The 20,218-nt window shown below is 29.7% G+C and overlaps 1 protein-coding gene across 5 annotated transcripts in view; it reads left to right on the top strand.

Annotated features, from left to right (window-relative positions):
• LOC107361778 (death-associated protein kinase 1) overlaps positions 1–20,218 on the top strand; it is a 39,856-nt gene that overhangs the window by 6,497 nt on the left and 13,141 nt on the right. The window contains exons 1-7 of one of the 5 annotated variants that reach the window (XM_015928680.3): positions 33–250; positions 1,166–1,387; positions 2,176–2,438; positions 2,528–2,603; positions 3,172–3,315; positions 3,443–3,584; positions 10,107–10,232. In XM_015928680.3, the coding sequence (XP_015784166.1) occupies positions 153–250; positions 1,166–1,387; positions 2,176–2,438; positions 2,528–2,603; positions 3,172–3,315; positions 3,443–3,584; positions 10,107–10,232 (1,071 nt within the window). In that variant the 5' untranslated portion in view covers positions 33–152. Of the gene's footprint in view, positions 1–32; positions 251–1,165; positions 1,388–1,682; positions 1,908–2,175; positions 2,439–2,527; positions 2,604–3,171; positions 3,316–3,442; positions 3,585–10,106; positions 10,233–15,746; positions 16,893–20,218 lie in introns of those variants that run through there. The other 4 variants (XM_015928683.3, XM_015928681.3, XM_089269993.1 and 1 more) reach the window with 4 other exon arrangements.

Consider the following 20,218-nt stretch of genomic DNA (forward strand, 5'->3'; position numbering starts at 1 on the left):
GCTTCAGCTGATGAAGACGCGCCAAAAATTGAAGCCATTAAGGCGATAATTTATTTTAGCGTAACAAATTGTCCATCAAATGTTAATTACAATTAAAGTCATTGATTTCTTTTTATACGTTTAAACACTCACATCTACAATTATAAGTCTACATGTTTATGTTAAATGGTGAAATAATTTCCATTTTAAATGACTTCTTTTTATATCAAGTGTTAATCTTGCATCTTACACAAAAACCTGAACATGTGAGGTAACTTCTTTTTCCTGATAACTCTGAATTTGTTTCTAAAATCAAATCAAATTGACCTTAATGACCAATTATAAACAAGTTGAAATGGAGAAGCTTGATCATCGTTTAAATTACCGTCATCAAAATCATCATTACAGTTACCTTTGTTATAGCCATTTTATTTTAATAACTGTCATTCTTGTTCTTCTTGCGATTTGCCCGACTATTATATTAACTTGAAAGTGCTTTAGAAATGGGAAACATTTTTGTGGACTATTTTGTTGCCTTTAAGGTTAATTAAATTTTAATCGAATCACATAGAGAAATGTTGAAAAAAGCTTGTCAGGATGGTGAATAATAAAATAATCAACATGACAGGAAGACCAAAATGGTGATGATGACGATAATGATGAGGTTTTAAGTTTAACTTTTTTGTTTGGTCGACATTTTGTACGTGTTAACATTAACATGGTGCGTGTGCCTCTTTTTTGCCGTAACACAAAGTTGATTGTTATCTTTGGATTATTATATTTCTTTCCTTTTTATCATCATCATCTGATTTATCTTCCTTCTTCGTGACCAAATTTCCGGTCATTTTACCTTTACGCCATAAAAGCAACAGCAAACAAAATGTAATCACACATCAAGTAATAATAATCTTGGACTGTAAAAAAAGAAGTCAGTTAAAGGATTTTTGATTCAATTTTCACTCAATTCTAGCCTAATTATCATCTAATTTTTTCAATCTCTTCCTCTTTCCCTCTTTCCTCTTAACATACACCTGAAATTTGTAACAAGTGGATCAAATTATATCTTAGATTTATCCGAAATGATTCTTATGGTTGATATGTTGATGGTTTGATTTCATGACACCTCTTTGGTTGAGCAAAATTTTTAAACATTTTACTAATAATTTTCTTCTTTTCTCTTTTCTAGTGGCCAATTTGCAACTGTCCGTCGGTGTATTGAAAGATCGTCTGGTAAAGAGTTTGCTGCTAAATTTGTCCGCAAGAAACGCATCATTGGATCTCGACGAGGCCTTTTACTGGAAGATATTGAACGTGAAGTGAACATTTTAAAGAAACTCAATCATGACAATATCGTTAAACTGTTCAATGTTTATGACAATGGAAACGAAGTTATTCTTATACTCGAGTTGTAAGTTTGATGTCAAGTTGATGGTTAATGCTTCTTCATCCAGTTAATCACAATTTACTTAATGCTCACTTATATCAAAAGTTTCATGATAGTTCTTAATCCATTATTGAAATGATTTGAAAACTCACAAGTGATATTTAACCTTAACTGTTGAACACTTGAACAGCTTTTGTAGGCATTAGTATTACTGTTGAAGAATCATTACTTTATAAATTTCATCTTGATGATACATTATAAAAGTAAATAATAATCATAATAGTAATAATAATCATAATCATCATTATCTTCACCTTAGATTCATTTTAATTTCCACCCGTCAATGATTACTGTAAAGGCTACCTGTTTACTTCCTTCCGGTGTTTGTTTTGACAAACTTAAATGTTATACAATAGTAACAGCAACCAAAATGATATAAAACCATATAAATGGTCAAATATCATCCTCCGTCATCTTAATTATAATAAGTTTATCCTTTAGTTTAAGGTTAAATTTAGGTAACCACAAAATTTGTATAACACAGGTAATCTTGGGTTAAACCAGGAAATCCTTTACTTACTTCATAATACACTTTACCTTTTCATTTTGCCCATTTATTATTATGATTATTATAACAATTTTTGTATCATCATTAATATCTTATGAATATTATTTAACCTTTAAGAGTAATCAACTTTACTTGACATTTTTTGTTCAAACTCAACCTTTAAGGTTTCATTTTACCTTTTCAATTAACTTTTGATTGTCATTTTTAAACTTAATTTTTTCTCCTTTTCCTTTAATAATTCTAGAGTTAAAGGTGGCGAGTTATTTGACTATTTGGCCGGCAAGGAAGGACTAGAAGAGACTCAAGCAATTGCATTTATTAAACAAATCCTACTCGGATTGGACCACATGCACTCCAAAAATATTGTACATTTAGACTTGAAACCTGAAAATATTATGCTTCTTGACAAGGAAACTCAAAGGTTGAAGTTGATTGATTTTGGTTTGTCAAGAGTTGTCAATACTGGTTCAGATATTAGAGAAATCTTGGGAACACCAGAATTTGTTGGTAAGTCAAAGGTCTTAGGTTAAATCAGTTTAACCCTGTAACTTAATTCATTATTAATTGTTCCTTTTCTTCTCTTTCTACTCTCTTAGCTCCTGAAATTATTAATTATGAACCAATAACATTGGCAACCGATTTATGGAGTGTTGGTGTTATAACTTATAACCTGTAAGTTGCTGATGTTTTTTACTCTGCTGAACTTGGTCAACAATTGATTATTAAAATTGATAATGTTTTCCGATTAATCTTGATCGTCATCTTGAACGCCTTATTAATCAACTAAACATACTTTTGTGGTTCAACTAAATGTTAATCAGGCAAACTTTTATCAAATCAGGTCACCCACGGTTAACTGTTACTGTTATTGTTGATGCTGTTGCTTTTTGCGTGTTGATAAGATCATAGCAATTTATGTAATGCTAGACAAATCAAACACAAAACGCAACTTTTCACTGCTTCCACTCTTTCAGTATCATCTAAATCTTGAGCGTCATCTTTGATTGTTTAACATTTGTGTTTTTTTTGCTGACCAATAATTAACTTTTAATAATCTACTGAAAGCAAAAGCGTACAACATTAACAAAAATAGAAAGGGGAAGACATCAATTAAAATTAATTGTTACCAAATCAAACAGTTGGTTAACTTATCATTTCACCATTCATTAATAATATCTTTTTCTTATCCTTTCACCTGATGATCCCTTGATAATCATGGTAATACCTGATTATATTACAGGTTAAGTGGAGCATCACCTTTCCTTGGAGATACCAAACAAGAAACCTTTGCCAATATAACTGCTGTTGATTATTTTTTTGACTCAACTCATTTTAGTGATTTAGCGCAACATTTTATTAGTAATTTATTGGTTAAAGATGGAAGGTAATTTTAACATTTCAATCAACATTTATTATTGATATAAATAGTCGATAAAATGCTACAGATATTAATCACTATTTGTTGCCAAATCTAATTTTTCTTTTCATCTTTCCTTCTTTTTTTCAACCAGAAAACGATTGACCGTCGATCAATGTTTACAACACGATTGGATAAAGCAAAATGATTCCTATTTACTCAGTGAAACTGTGATACAATTAGCAAACAATTATCAACCTCAACTGATTAATATTAAAGCTCGAAATAGGTGGAAAGTAAGTCAACTCGACTGATCCATGGCTTAAGTTAACATTCAAGTTGTACTCTCAATTTTTTGTCAATAACAGCTTTTGCTGAACAACTCATTGAAACAGGAATCATAAACTATGAAAAGTGCTTTACACTTTCATCATCTTCCCTTTCATCCTCCTTCAATCATCTTCCTTCCTAATGCTGTCTTTACGTCAACTGTCAAAGATCATTTTTACCTTCATTTCCACATGAACCTTTACTCTCTTCATAATCATCATCATTCCAACTTAATCTTGCTTTCTCACTTGAACCCTTTGCATCCATCCATGACCATCTTATTAGACTAGCTTACATTGTTGTGTGTACGCTTCAAGGGCTTCAGTGAGAGTTTGTCAGGAAAAAAATGTTCATCCTTTCAACAGCAAAGATATTGACTATGAAACTGATTCCTATTATTGTGATGACGATAAGGAATCAAGGAAGGTTCATTTTGATCCAAAGAATAGAAGCAAAAAAGGTTACCAACTCTAGCATCATGAACAATAGATTGTGAGATAATGAACTTTATGTTGACCAGAAATGTTTTTTTTACACTGAAACTGGATCAAAAAATGAAAATTTTACATTTCGTTTCATTTTGCTTTTCCCTTTATTCAACTACAAATGTATCAATTGCTTTAGGTTAACCCAATAGGTTAACATTACTTTGCCATTCAGATGACTTTAATAGCCATTTTTTGTAATTCACATCTAATTAGTTATTCAATTCAGCCCAAGTCTAATTGAGATCATCATTTGAATGCAATTTAATGAAAAAAAAATATGAATAAACTTGACCTCCAAGTCGATTCAATAGTCGATATTGTTTATCATTATTTGTTTAACATTCACTTTATTTCAATGTTAATATTGATTTAAACAAAAAAATATTCAACTGATTCACATTTTCAATTTCAACATTTTTCCATTCATAAACCCATTCTTAGGAGTTGTCAATTTTACGATTGTGATGTTCAATTGATTTAAACTGTGTTTAGATTAATTTTAATCACGAACTGTTTAGATCACACACAAACAATCCTAGATTAACAATCAGTTGATTTCAACCAACCGCCCAACTCATTTAAAATAGCAGTTCTTAAAATACAAGAGCTTTATAATTATAATGCCTGATGATAACAATAAAAATGATAATACAAATAATGATAATAATCTTTATCCTCATCTACAATCATCATTGAATTATATGTGAATTACAAGCCTAAAGGTTTATTTTTTTCATGTTTCAAATGTTCATCTTGATTCATCATAATCATCTTATTCAGTAGATTCATAAAATTATTTTAATTTCAATGATTAACTCGAAAGATTAGCCAGAAAGAAAGTAATCATTCACTGATACAATTTACTATTCTGTGGTCAGTTAATCTTCAGTCGACTTTATCTCAATCACATTTACAGCAATCATCTCAATCAATCAGAATCAAAACTCATATTCAACCATCAAATCCTTCATAAAATATTCACTGATCTCAATCCGAATCTTTCCGTTAGATTTAACCCAATGTCACCCAATTGCTATTAGCTTTTAATTGGCCATTATTGATTATCTTATGTTTAACCTTAACTCTTTAATTTTGACAGATATTGATATACAACAATTAGTGCTTCAATTATGATCATCATGGTTAAGTTGAATTTTATTAAACCAGAATCAATACTTTGCAAAGCTTCAAAGCCAATCCCAATATCAATTGTAAAACCTTTTGCTTTCATTTCGATTACCTTTGATTGTTTTAGATTGCTTTGAAATATATTCTTGATTAACTTATCAATCAGTAATATTTATATAAATTATTCATGTTTAAATCAACATTTACATTTAATGGATGAGAATCATGTTAGATGATGATTTTGAATTATCGTGAACTCGCTCTGACACATATTACGATTGAAAATTTTCAAACTCCAGGTTCATTTGAATGTTAACTGTTGGGAAAAGTGAGATTTTTTCACTCATTTTAATCATTAAATTGAAGCTTCTGAATTTCATATTCAAGGTTCTTCAGGTGTGGTTGAGAGATTTGTCCTGTTAATCATGTTAAAATGGATCAAGTTAATTGTAGTTACTTTATTTACACAAGTGTTACTTGAAAAGTGCTATTTTCACCCTTTTTCAACCTGAATTTTACAATTAAATATTGCATTTAATTTAAGATCGGATTTTAATCAAACCGATTTAATGGAAGCAAAAATAATGATTTGACGATGATTTCAAGGATCAATTGCAGTTGATCAATTACAGTTTATTGTCTCATCAATTTGATTACTTGTGTAGGTTTTAATGTTTTTTTACCCTTGACCAACCATCAAATCAATTTAGCAAATTAATCAAAATTGTGATTATCAGATTGATTTAGTTAAATTGATTTTGTCCAATTAAATATACAAGTGAAGGTTGAAACCATTTCAACCCAAAACCAGAAAATTGTAAAATCTGGTTAACTTTGTTTCCAATTGTTTCACTTTTATAATGACAATGACATTTAACCAGAAAATGCGTGATTTAAGATTTTACTTTTTCTCATAATGTAATGTGAAATGTTGATCAAATGTAACTTGACTAATAATAAATGGATTAAAATCTTACAGGTAAATAAAAATTGACCGATAAAGGTCAATCTGTAGGTGGTTAACTCATTATTAATAATGGTAATACAAATATCTGCCTTTACCAGGCGAAAAAAAATGTGAGAGTAAATTTATTTCAATCATTTTTACCTTGATTATCATGAACTGTATGTTCACTGAAATAGTAGCTACAAATTGAAATGTTGACTGATGAAGCGACTTCAACTTTTGTATCAACTTGATGATAATTTGAACACTTTTAACTTTCAATCTTTACAAATCTCTCTCAACTCCTTTCAATTTATGGCTCAGGTAAATTAGGTTATAATTCAATTGAATCAATACAAGTTACCTTTTTAAACATATTATAAAGGTATAAATACATATTCAACCTTATATGGATTCAACGTTAACCTAAACCTAAAACAGCTGAAAACCAGATTTACCAATGAAATTGCAATTTTTGCTCAATTTTAATATCTTTAACAATCAATGACATTTTCCCCAACATTGTTAACAATTATTATTGTTGAATCAAACTAATTGTAGAGAAACGATTCAACAATTAATCTTTGATTATTCAACCCAATTCAATGAGCTTTTAATCATTAATCACTCCTCTAGATAAATGTGTGTTAAAATTTACTTTGACATGAAAACAAAACATGAAACCTTGTGAACCTTGAATCGCCAAATGACCATCTTTGTCCAGGTTTAAATTAACATCAGGTCAGGTTGTCCATTTATGATGAATGGTTAAACTGTTGAACAACAATAAAACAATGATGACTTTAATCTTGACCAGTGCAGACCATAAAATACAAAGCAATTTCAAGTTTAACCAGAATCTTTTATTATCCATCTTGGATCTTCATCATTATTCTCATCATGAATTATCTTTTTTTTGCATTCTTATCTCAAGTCAACGTTCTTGATAAATTACAGATTTTTATTGCTTCATAAACTTTACGTGTTAATGTTCACCTGACATTTATGGTAAAATTTACTAATCAAGTTTATAAATAATTATAACTGTCAATTGAAAGCAAAAGATTCACAGACTTTTACTTTTAATCAGTTTCAGAACTCATTTCACTTGTTGAAATGAGTTCTCATCAAATTGTGATGCGTATTTTATTATCACGCAATTTTTGCCTTCTAATTGTGAACCTTAACCTGTTATCAATATAACCAATGAACTATTTCGCCATTTCTCGTTATTACACTTTCATGAGAACCATGAATCAATTGGAAATGATTAAACAACTTTCATTTGAAGCAACCTTAAATCTTGAGTTGCTATTGTTAGTGATATTGAAGTTTAGTTAACTGAATTTGCATTTTTAAATTTAATTTTGTTGGTCGATTGTGAACCAATTTACCAATAATTAACACCAACAATCAGCTTGTTAATCATCATCTTCATTGACAGTTAACTTTTTTTAGGTTAATTAATGATTAAGACAATAGAATTGAAAATGTTGTTTAAGATGATTTTGCATTTGAAAAGGTTTGAAAATTGTTGCTCTTTTTTCACATCAAACCATTTGGGCAACGAGTTGACCTTTAATAATGAACATTTAAATTGTACTTTATATTGTTGGACAAGACAATCTAAAGAGCCATTTGTTGATTAGTTTTTTTGCGCAAAAAATTTAATCATTGTCAACAATCAACTTGAACCTTTTGTTTTCATCGTTTGTCCTTTAAATACATGAGCCTGATGAAGGTAATATCATTAACCATGTTGAGATGATAATAATAATGTTAACGATTATTATTTGTGTCCATTGTTTTTTAAGGGTAAGGTTCATCTAATTGCCATTCAATCCTTTTTTTTGCAAATTTAAACTTTCAATTTCACATCAAGTGCTAAGTTAGTTAACATTAAAATTTAGTTAAAGAGAGGCAATCAAATTAACAAAACAAGCAAATTAAGGTTTATCCAACAATCCGACTTGCTCTTGGTAATGCAGCAACAAAAAAGTCAGCAATACACTTACAATGTGAAGTTGCTAGAGACAATAAAAACAACAGTAAACTACAATTTGTTTGAATTAATTGTTGGGTTAAATTGGGTCACGTAAATCACAATTGTCTTATAATCTATTCAATATTTACCTTCTAGTCAAAGTCATCTTCAAAAATGCACTTTTTCAACTTAAGAGACAACAATAGCGATTTTAATTGCTTTTACCAATATTGATCAACACCAACTGAATTGACTTTCAATGATAATTAACGTTTTTTCAGTAAAAATCAATTCATTTCTACAGAAATTTCTGAAACTCTGATTAATGAAGTGATTAGTGAATCCGCCTTTCAATTTTGCCTGAAATGGTTCATCGTTTAATGAGATTTTCAATGTAAACCAATTCTGAAATTTTGGGTTTTCTGGTAAATTTTGGTTAAACCTAAATTTAACATTAAATTGCTATGACTTGAGATGTTCAAAAGCTCTTAGAAGATGAATTTGAATGTAAAAATTTTTCATGAGTTGGACCAACTGTTTCTAGGAATGAATCTGTATTGATTAATGAATTTACTTGACATTGCAACGATTAGAAGGATTAATTGTTATCAGATTGACTGAAACCTTATTTCATGATTATAATGGGTTTCATATTATCAGTAAACATTGAATTGGTTTATTTCAATGTTAACTCTCTTTGTTAACTATTCAAATAGCTTTTGTTAACCTTTTCACTGAAAGACATTTGAAAAGAAGACAATTTAAATCAATAATTAAGATACATTTTGATGAGTTATCCTTTTCTTGACCAAACCCGGAAAATAAATTTACCGTTTTATTTGATTTACTACTTGTTATTATGAAGATAATGGGAAGATGGTTTAACCTTAACTCCAAACAAACACAATAACATGATAACATTGAAATGTTGATTGATATCATTGTACTTTATCTTCATGTTGGGCTGCAAAAATGGTTTCATTTCTGGCTCGCTCTGCCCATTTTAACTTCCCATGAAAAATTGTGAATTATCAATGAATTTTAAACACCCGTTGCAATAATTGTTTAACCAAGAAAAATTCATGATATCTCAGTGTGAGTTTCAACCTTAAGAAGAGGTAAAAAAACTGAAAGTCGCTTCATTGTAATAAGATCATTTCAGCGTTTTTTGTATTTTATTTCCGGCTTCAACTTGAAAAAACTCAATTGCTTCAGGATTATCATTATTGATTCAGAACAATCAGAAAAAAAGATTAATCATTGATCTTTTTTGCTTTATTGCGTTTGGTCCAAGTTCAATAACAATGTACATAATTATTGCCATGATTTCCAATGAACTTGCATCATGAACTTTCAATGATTTTTTTTCTTTACATAAAAAAGTCATTTTCAAGTTTTTCCAAGTTGATGATCATTTTGATTGCGAACATGATTTTGACCAGTTTATTGGTCAACTTTTACTCTAATTTTGAAACTTAATCTGCATTTCAGTTTCAAGAGAAACTGGAATAAACTTGAACAAGATGAAACCTTGAATTAGTGAATCCCATGAACACAATGAAACCATGATACAATCAACCAATCTGTTGGTGGTTAATCAATAACAGTGTGAGACTTTTCTTGTGATTCAAATAATAGAAGCTAAAATCGGACTTAAATGAGATTTGCAGAGATCGACTTACAAGTATTGAGAATCAAATGTTTAAATCTTAGCAATTAAGCTAATATAATCAATCTTAATCCAGTTACAGTTTCATTTTTAAACAAATTTTTACCTTAAAACATTTGATCATCACTTTGAATCCAAAATTAGAAACCATTTTCACTCTCATTTAACATGAATATTGATTCAACTTTGAATGTTAACTTAAAAAGTCATTTGCTTTTCATTATTTGACTTGAACTGAATTGTTATTAATTGCTAATCAATATCTTTCCTTAGCTCGCCTATGAAGTTATCAAAACTTGTACTCGTTTAGCAAGACCCGCCGGTCAGGAGGAAAATCACCATGAAAGTATCAATAGTCTTGTGAATTCATTTCCAAACGACTTTTACAATGAAAAACAGGTAAGTTTTCAATTTTATTTTGCTTTTCAGTTTAATTGCAACTTTATGTCAACCGGACAAAAAAGGTTTAAGTCAATTGCCATTGAAAGGTAAACTTTAACTTTAAGTTTAAAGTGGCTTTAGTTGATGGTTAAGCAAATAGGAAATGTTTTCATTAAATTGTTTTACGTAGGAGTTGATACACAGTCTGTCACCTGACATTATAACCTCATCTTGCTGACCTCAAGTTGACCTGAAATTTCACCGATCTTTTGATCTTCTCCAATGATTTTCATGGCAATCGTCAACATTTTTTCTCATAGAATCGTTATTCATTTTTACCACCAAAGCCTACGTCATTAACCTTAAACAACCCTCAGGTCTTGAAAAAGATATCAAAGCTTTGAACAACAATAACCTTGGCAAGGTCAATCTTGCAAACACCTGAAAAAAAGTCTCACTTGAATGAACATTTTTTGTCTGTTTCAACTCAAAAGTTGAAAGGTTTGACGAGTTGAAACAAGCCTAAATCGAGTCTGCAAACTCCCACAATAATCAACTCAAATTGTAATTGTGATATTTTTGCATATTTAACCATTAAACCCTTGATTAAACTTTTAAATTTCAATATTTACAAGTAAAAATTGAATCCAAACCAGAAAAGGCACAAAAGTGAATCGATTGAGTTGATTTTTTATAATTTCACATTGAATGTCAACAACAATCTAAATTGCTGGTTTGTGCTCTTTGCTGGTCTTTGTTGACAAAAAATGCTCAATCAAAGTCAATTTTGAATCAATTTTTTGACAATCTCTGAAGTTAGAAAATTTAATTTCAAAAAAACTCTTCATTGTGAATTCAATGACATCAAACGATATTTTGACTTGAAATTTATTTCTGCCAATTTTTGAGTCCTTTTTTGTCAACTATTAGTGCTTTAAAGTCAATGCCATTGAAGATCAACAATTTAAGTTGATTGTATTTTAGCACAATTTAGTTATTATTTTGAGGGAAAGTTGATGATCAATGTCGATATGGGTTTTCATTTTTATTAATTAATTGCATCCTTTGATTTCTCAATTTTTAATCATTTCTTTGTTATTAAAGCTATTGTTGACTCAATTGAACCCTTTATTTTATCATTTAGCATTTATTTTGTACTTTGCTTCATTATCTTGACCAGCAATCAGTTGATTGTTTCCAGTTATTAAGTTATTTACACTTGTTAGTATTAGTACAACTAATTGTATCAATAACAAGAAAACCATTTTAAAGCAACAATAAATTCTGAAAACTCTGAATTCAGTTTCACCAGATTGATGTTTTGATAAATCTTCCATTGTTAACATGATTCTATCTCTTTTTTCAGTTAATTATTTATTGTTATTTCAGTGTTATCGTCTTTATCCATTTTTTGGTTCAATCAACTTGCTTCATTCCTTAATTTTTCAATGATCCATGTTTAAATTTCGATTCAAATTGTAGTTGAAATCATTTAAGTTATCCAGCAAAAACAGAAAAGTGCTGAAAGTTAAATTTTTGATTAAATTCGGGACTCGTTGAAATTTTACTAAACAAAGATGATTTAAGTTTTTGATTGACTTAACAATATATTCAATTGTTGATGCAACATGATTTAAAGCAACTATGTAACTGAAGACAAAGGTTTGGACAATTATTGTTGGTTAAGACTATTCTTTGGTTCTTACATGATTAAAGCGATTCATTGACGACTCTCATTAATCATCGTCCAAGAATCAACAAAACTGAAATCAAAAGCTAACGAAACAAGTCTTAAGGCGCCATCTCAGGTCTTAATAGTTCAACATGATGACAAACTTCATTTTATTTAAAATAAAAACTTGAAAGCTCGAAATGAATGGTAAAGTATTCCTCTGTCACTCAGTTTTAACAGAAAAATAGAAAGTAGAAAAGATAATCGAAGGAACATCACAGGGAATTTTGAGCCATTCACACAGAAATGATGAATTCGTAGATTTTGAGAAGATTATTTGATTAGCGAAAACTAGATGGCGCTAGTTATTCAGTTGTGTAACTTGCTTCAATCAAAACCTTTTCATCAAAGATTGGATTTTAGACATTCGAGTTTAATATAAAGTCCAGTCACGGATTCTATGGGTAGGATCGTTACATAATATTTAAAATCAGCATTTGACTTGTCTCAATTTCCCCCCATTTTACGAATTTTTAACCGGGTGGGTTAATCAATCAAATTGGTTTGTTTGAAATATTCACAGCAAATGAACGAAACATTGTAACACAGGAATGCAACATTTGCCTTTGTTTGAAGATCATGAACATTTTGATTGATAGTCATCCGAAATAATATGGCAATCAATTTTCAATTATTTTTCAGTCTAAAGAGTTTTATTATCGACTTGTCCATCAATTTTTGGATATGTTCATTTCCCATTTCCAACCATTACGAGTTCCGAAAAGGGCAGAAAATTTGGTAAATTTGCAAATAAATACAAACTGACCTTAGCTTTGAATCAATCTGATCATTTCTGCAGTGCTAATGTAACTTGTTGATCATAATTGGATAGTTGATCTTTACAGATAATATTCATTCAGTAGATTTTGATTTCTTTGCCTTTTCTGTCAAAATGCGTATCAATAGAAGTTCTCTTAACTTGAATTTCGGCCAATAGATGGAGCTGTAGTTTTGAAAACAATACAAACGTTTTTGACAAAATTAAATGTTCAAAGCTTTAAACATGATAACTAATCAAATTTATTTGTACGATTTATTTATTATACGTATTATTCAGCATATTTCTAATTCCAGAATCTTATAAAAAGTACTTTCCTGTTGATTTTGATAAGTCAACATGCTGTAACTATTAGAGCAACCAACGATTCAACCATTAACTTGGTCTTTGCATTGAAAATGTAAAAATAAGTGAAATTTTGATACAAACCCGATTATTCATTTTGATTGTTCGAGTTATTCAGCATAAACAGATATTAACTTAGTTGTAATGATCTTGATTTCACTCGATTTTGATTAAATCTCAATTTCAATTGACTGGTGTTGGGAGTGTATTTTTATGTGTAAATCAACGTTAAATCGCAATTGGTAAACAAATTTCAGTATTTTTATTGTGGTTGAAATGCACTAATCAGTAGAGTAATTGTTAAACCTCACCCTTAACATTAAATTTTGTTATAAAAAAGAATTTCAACTCGAACAATTTAACTTGATATTCGCTTGTTCACATTCAACCGTTTTATCAAACTTGCTCAATTTCAACCAAATCTGGTAATCTAAATCCAATGAATTACAATTTTATTTACTATTTATGGTGTTTTAATATTTCTTATCTCAATAAATCTGAGCCGTTAACCATTTTGTTGGTAGCAACAATAATCTAATGAAAAATTGATTCCTTCAGCCGATAATCACAGTAAACTGTTTCAGGCAAATTCAACAATCCTTCAATTCCTTTCAAATCAACTCAAAAACTGTCATTAAATCTTACAATGAGCAACAATCGATTGCATAGATAACATAATTATCAAATGAGGCCATTAGATAATTTAATTATTTTGATTATAAATAATAAGCAAGGTTAACCAATATTGACCTCAACTTGTTAAGGTCAATATTGAATGGTTAACCTTCACTAACTAATTTTCACTTTACCTTCAACTTTTTTTTCAAATCAATACCTTCAGTAGGTTGACTTTGACTCGGAACTGAATATTGATTCTTAACCGCTTTTCATCGGCTAATTACAGAAGTCACTTTTGATGAGTTTTGTCACTAATCAAATAAACGACGAAATGATTGTTTAGAGACAATCAACTAATTGCTGCAAGACTATTGTTTGTTAGTTTATCAACAATTGAAAAAATTGTCAATCTTAAAGTTGATTTTGGTTGTAACATGAAAACTTGAAGTTTAGCTTTTCATGAAAAAAGATTGCTGGTTGATTGATTGGCGCTTAAATGTTAATCAATGTTGAACATTAAATTAATAGCTTTCTACTTTGATCAATTTAAGTCTCTTAATCATGGTCTAATGATTAAACCTTTTGATGATTAACTCAAACCATAAATCTTAATGATGATTCAATCTGAATTGACAAAACCTGTAAATAGACGATTGTTTACCAAATTGTTTCAATGTTGACCAGTTGCTTTATGAAATTGATTTTGTCTCAATTTATATTAATTTGTCTCGGCAATACAAATGATCAATCATTGTTACTTTTTCGGTAAATTGTCATTTAATGGATTAGGTTATTGGTTTTACCATTTACCTACAAATCGGTACTGATCAACATTTACTAATTCATGGTGATATGGATTGTTGATTAATTTTCAGTTAACCGCAAAAATTGTACGCCTTTAAGATTACCAAATAGATTGTGTCTTGATCACAATTGTACACAACCAGATTCACCTTTATGATAACTTTATAAACCGTTAATTTTGGTCTCCATCATAATGATGATCGTTACCATCAATAGCATTTAAATTTGAAATTTGTCACATTAACGGTTATCCAGTGAGAAGCAAAGATGTCGGTAATGAAAATTGTCAGCTTGAATTAGAGTCAACTATTACACTTTTTGTCATTTAATACGGTTCAATCAATTCACCGGTTTGGTTGTGATGTTAAATTATCAATATTTTGATTGATTTCAATGGTTAACTTTTAAATGATGATCAATAAAAAAAGAAACCTTTCTAACGATTTATGATTATACTTAATCCTGGAGTGAATCAGTTGATGGTAATAACAGGAGAAATGATTGCTTTTAGTCTTCATCAATTTAGATTAACAATTTAATCTGGATCAAATGTATTTATCCTTTGATTTAAATTGTAAAATATTACTTTTGATTGTTTCATGACAAACAAATTTGGGCTTCAAAAATATAAAAATGTTGAGTTTATCATTGACAGGTTTGTCAAGTTGGACATTTACTGACCCAAGAATTAGATTAACATATTCATCAGTAACCTTGTCTTGTAAACAATTAGTGACAATTAGTGATTGTGGCAATTAGTTAACCAAATATTGGAACAATTGAAATGTAAAGAAAAGTGAAAACAATTTAACCATTTTTACCTCGTTACTGTATTTTAAATCAATTTAACCTGATCACAATCAAGTGACACTAAATTAAGGTTATTAGGGTCACTAGGCATTGCATTGAATCTGGTTTTTCTTGCTGGTCTTAATCTGTTATTGATTATAATAAACATTATCATAATGTTATCACCCTGGTAACCCAATGAAAAGGCAATTGGACCATTTGGGTTACTATGTAACCAAAGCTCTACCATTAGTAACTCAAGAATACCAGAAAAAAAGGAGAATCAAAACAAAAGCAAACATCTCAAGCAATGATGAATCAGTGAACATCATTATCAGTACGATTGGCTGTACTTTTGTAGCCGATGATTCAACCAACAGTTTCAATTTGAAACCTGTTTTTACCATTTTCACCAGATTACCTCACAACGAGTCAACCTCACTCTCTCTGGTTTAAGACGTTAAACATTGCTTCTTATTTTGCTTCTTGTCTAACCCAAAAATACCTAAAATAACTGGTAAAAATGCTCACTTTTCAAGGAAAGACAAGAATGTCCATTTATACTAAAAAAAGGTCTCCTCTTCATCTTGCCTACTTACAGTAGGATTTAACATGTTACTGTAATCAATTAACTGTCCAAATTGTGTGTCCCTCCAATACTGGAACCAAGTTGAGTTTTACATTAAACTGCTTCTTGTAAACCTTGACTTGTCTTTTACTCGCCATTAATATTGATTACCTTATCGATTACAAATTAATTTTAATTATCCATGATTCTCATCATTTTACATGATTTACTTGATTACTTTGTCGATGATTTAATACATTTTTACTCCAAATTGTATTCAACTTCAAGATAAATCTCAATAGATTCACTCTTACACATTCAGGTCAACCTTACAAAAAAGTCTCCCTTTCTCTCTTCCATCTCTCTTCCATCTCTCTATCCTCTCACTAACTACTCTCTGTCTTTCTCCCTTTCTCCCTCCCAATCCTGTTTATCATTTTCCTTCATTTCTCAGTTGAACATTTCATAACCATCATCATCATCATCTTCACTGTCCTTTTTGCAACTTTTAGTTTCCACTTTTCAATTTCAGTCAACACTACAAATGTCCCATAAGCTTGCTATGTTTACATCCACTTAAAACCCATTTTAACCAAAACCCATTTTTAACCGATCAACTTATCAACCTTATCATCACACTTTTTTTTCATTAACATCTCGATAACCATTTGAATCATTCATCCTGTTGATATCATGATTTCAATTGATTGCTAAATATCGTTTAAATGTTATTTGCTTTCAACAATTTTGTGCTTTCCATGCTTTCCGTATCTGTAGATACAGTATAAACCAAAATGTTGCTTCTGTTTTCATGAACCTCTATGTTTCTTGAATCGTTTGTTTATTTCAATTTCAATTTCTGTGCCAAATGAGGAATAATTGTTACTTTAATTGTTATTAATGGTGTAAATCATCTTTACAATCAACAACCAAATGGATAAACATTCAAATATTTCACGAGACAGTTTAACCAATGAGGATACAGTTTATTTTGATCAAGAGACTACAAATGATGACTCTGATTTTACAGTTGTATCAACATTGGTATGTAATTTGATTGTAATTATTTTACAACAATCAACACTTGATCATATTCATCAACCTTGTAAATTGCAATCATAACTCAACAGATCAAATTTACTGGTAAAATATATCTTCTTAGGATAGACTTACATTCACAATGTCAGACTATTATCCAACTGGCTTTGTTTACCCAAAAAGACGGTTGAATCTCATATCAGTTTAATCGTAACTTATCACTGGCAATTAAGTCTAATCGTACATTTTACCTGATAATTCAACAACCGAATGAATATATTTTCAAAAGGCTGACTTTTACAGTTTTACTGTCGACTGTCGACAATTTGCTTCACAGTTTATGGTCAGTTTTAATTAACTGCTAGATTGGTCAACCATTAATTGGGTCTTTCTAAATCTTCTTAAACTTAAATCACCTTTGAAATTAACTAGCAATTAATTGGAAAGGTTAACTCAATGAAATGAAGAGGCCTACTTATTGTCAAGAAATTGGTATTGCAATTCAAATCATTATCAATAGCTGATTGCTTTGAATTATCATAACAATCAAATTGAAGTTAACTAATTATTAGACAATTGTGATTCAAACGACAACCAAATACCAATTCAATGTTAAGCCACTTGAGGGTATAACTGATAGTGTTTTTACATTGTATTATTAGAAATCGTCTTTTTTCCCTCAATCAATCATTAAATGATGATCATTAGTTAATCAAGTGAAAAACAAGAATTGGTTAATTGATTAAAAGATTGTTAAATTGATTGGAAATAAAAAAAAAGTCAAAATCTGTAAATCACAGCAAAAAACGATTGACCAGGTCAAATGTATTGCTGAAGACATAAAAACTGGTAAAAACGTTTTATATTTTTGTCTGTAATTTCAAGCCTGCCGTTATATTTAATGGTTTATACAATTTAATAATTACATTGAATGATTGATATGGGAAAATGGTTTAATATTGAATGATGCAAATGTTGAAAATTTTTTACCAATTATCATGATTACAATTACAGTTATTTTGAATGATTAATCTTTTCCATTGACTAACTCAGTAAACCAAATCATGTTTGGTGACCTTATTTGTTTAGTTAAATCTGATAGTTGATGGAAACCTGATTGAAATAATAACGGTAATGATTCACCTTTCCTTGACAACCAGTTTTGATCACTTTCTGTCCCTTAATTACAAATATACCGATGAAAATAGTCTTTGATTCAATCGCAATTTCACTTTCCTTTAATTTCTTAATATTTTCCCATTTCATTTGATTTTCTGGTTTCCAAGTCTGGTTCAAAAGTGGTTTATCAAGTAATTGTGTTTCTGTGTTTCCCGATTATTTCAAGGTTTGTTTTTGAAAATCAAGAAATCTTAGATCACCTAAGCGCCTTTCAGGTAAAGCCAATCCTGTGTTTGATTGATGGTTAGTCACAACAAAGATTCAATCATCTGCCAATCGTTTCCAATCCGAGCAATTTGTTAACTCTTTAGGTTGAATTGTCCATTGAACCCCTGAATAATTGTTGGTTTTGTTGGTTAAAGTGGAACCTTTAATTTTAGTTAATCCATTTTAGGTTGAAAGACTTGAAATCAATGAAAAGGTTTCCCAAGTTGAAAGTTCATTTTGATCTTATTTTAATACAATTATCCAATTGTAATCTCTATTCTTGGTCAATTTAAATACTTGATTAGCTAACAATCTGATGCTTTGTTTAACCTTCTTTAACCATCAATTGAGATCATTCATTTGTCTCATGATTAATCTAATAAACTATCTCAATTTACTGGTTTCTTTCACCAATCATTCAACTTAATCTGTGAAAATAAAAGGTGAAACAATCATTTAAATGTTTACCTTAAGTGTAATTTCAATTATACTGTTGAAGACAAAATGTTAGTCTTCATGGTGAGACCAAGTTAACCCAAAGTTAATCATAAAGAAGATCAACTTTGAAATGCATGAAATGTTCATTTCGTTTTTCATTCTCATTCCAAGGTAACATCATGAAATGTTTTCACACAGTTACAATAAAACAAATGAGATGAGCAAAAAAAAGGCAAAATTTTCTCAACTCATTTGGTTGTTCAATTTTGTCAACCTTAATCCATTGTCTTATTTGAATGAAAAATGTTTTCTCAACTAAATTAACACAACACTAAACACAGCTAATGATTATCTTGATCACCTCAACGTGTTAACTCGACCTTCTTCCGCTTTTCCATCCCTTCATCTTCACTGAATTATCTCCTGCCTTCACCCACTCCTGATCAATCATAACACACATCAATTTTGGCCTTTCCTCCTTTTGTACCCTTTCGTGTTTCTTGGGGTAAAAACTTGGTGAACTTCATTTCCTACCGAAATCCGTCAAATGTCGATCTCTTTTTTTCCAACCTTTCAACTGTTCACTAATCAGCTTTGATTTGGGTTCAACTTCCTCTGCTTGTCAACTTCCGACTTCCATGTGAAACATTTTTTTTCCATCAAATCGTTGAATAAACTTTGTATCAAATGAATTCTTGTTGATTGGTTAAATGGCTAATTCGTGATGTTTATGGTCAAACAAGAATCCTAATGTATTAACATTGTTGAACGATTGATGATGAATTACCTTCTTGTTTAATCATCATCATAATTATCATGACTTGTTGAGTAATTTCACCTTTCTAATTGTTGCCAAAATGAACAGTTCCAACATTGCCAACATTAAGAAGCTTTGATAGTTATCATTGAGTTAAGTGTTTCCAGGTAATCAGTCTTTACAATGTGTTCATCTTTCCGTAAACAGATAACTGTTATTCCTAGATAAATACGAAGGTTTAATGAACCTGTGACTATGTTCATGTAAATCTATCAGTTTGCTGATTCGATGAATTGTTAATTGTCTTGCCATTTTGATTCTAAAAGTGTTTGGAAAAGAGAAACGAAATTTAATCCAAAATTATATTAAACAATTGAATTTGAAGAAACAATTGCAATTAAATGGTACAAGAAGGTTGAGATGGACAAGAGATTGTGAGGAAAACAATGAAACTAAATGGTGAAAATCAGCTGGCAAGTTATTTTAGTAAATTAATAACAGTTAGAGGTTGAAATAATAACTCAGACTTATCATGAGAAAGTAAAGTGGAAAAGGTTTTTTAATCAAAAACTTAATCATCCAAATCAAAAAGTTGATTTGCTAACTGAAACTTTCCTTTGATTTCTTCAAATTTCACTTCCATCTCATTGAATTTACTTTTAATTGAAATGATAATAATAATGATTATTATGATTGTTTCATTTACTATTTAAAGGGTTACAATATGATACAATATGATTTAGAACCCAAG

Source organism: Tetranychus urticae, chromosome 1 (genome assembly GCF_039701765.1).
Source record: "Tetranychus urticae isolate SD_2017Ah chromosome 1, NJAU_TeUrti_SD_1.0, whole genome shotgun sequence".
In the NCBI taxonomy this organism is placed as follows: Eukaryota; Metazoa; Arthropoda; class Arachnida; order Trombidiformes; family Tetranychidae; genus Tetranychus; species Tetranychus urticae.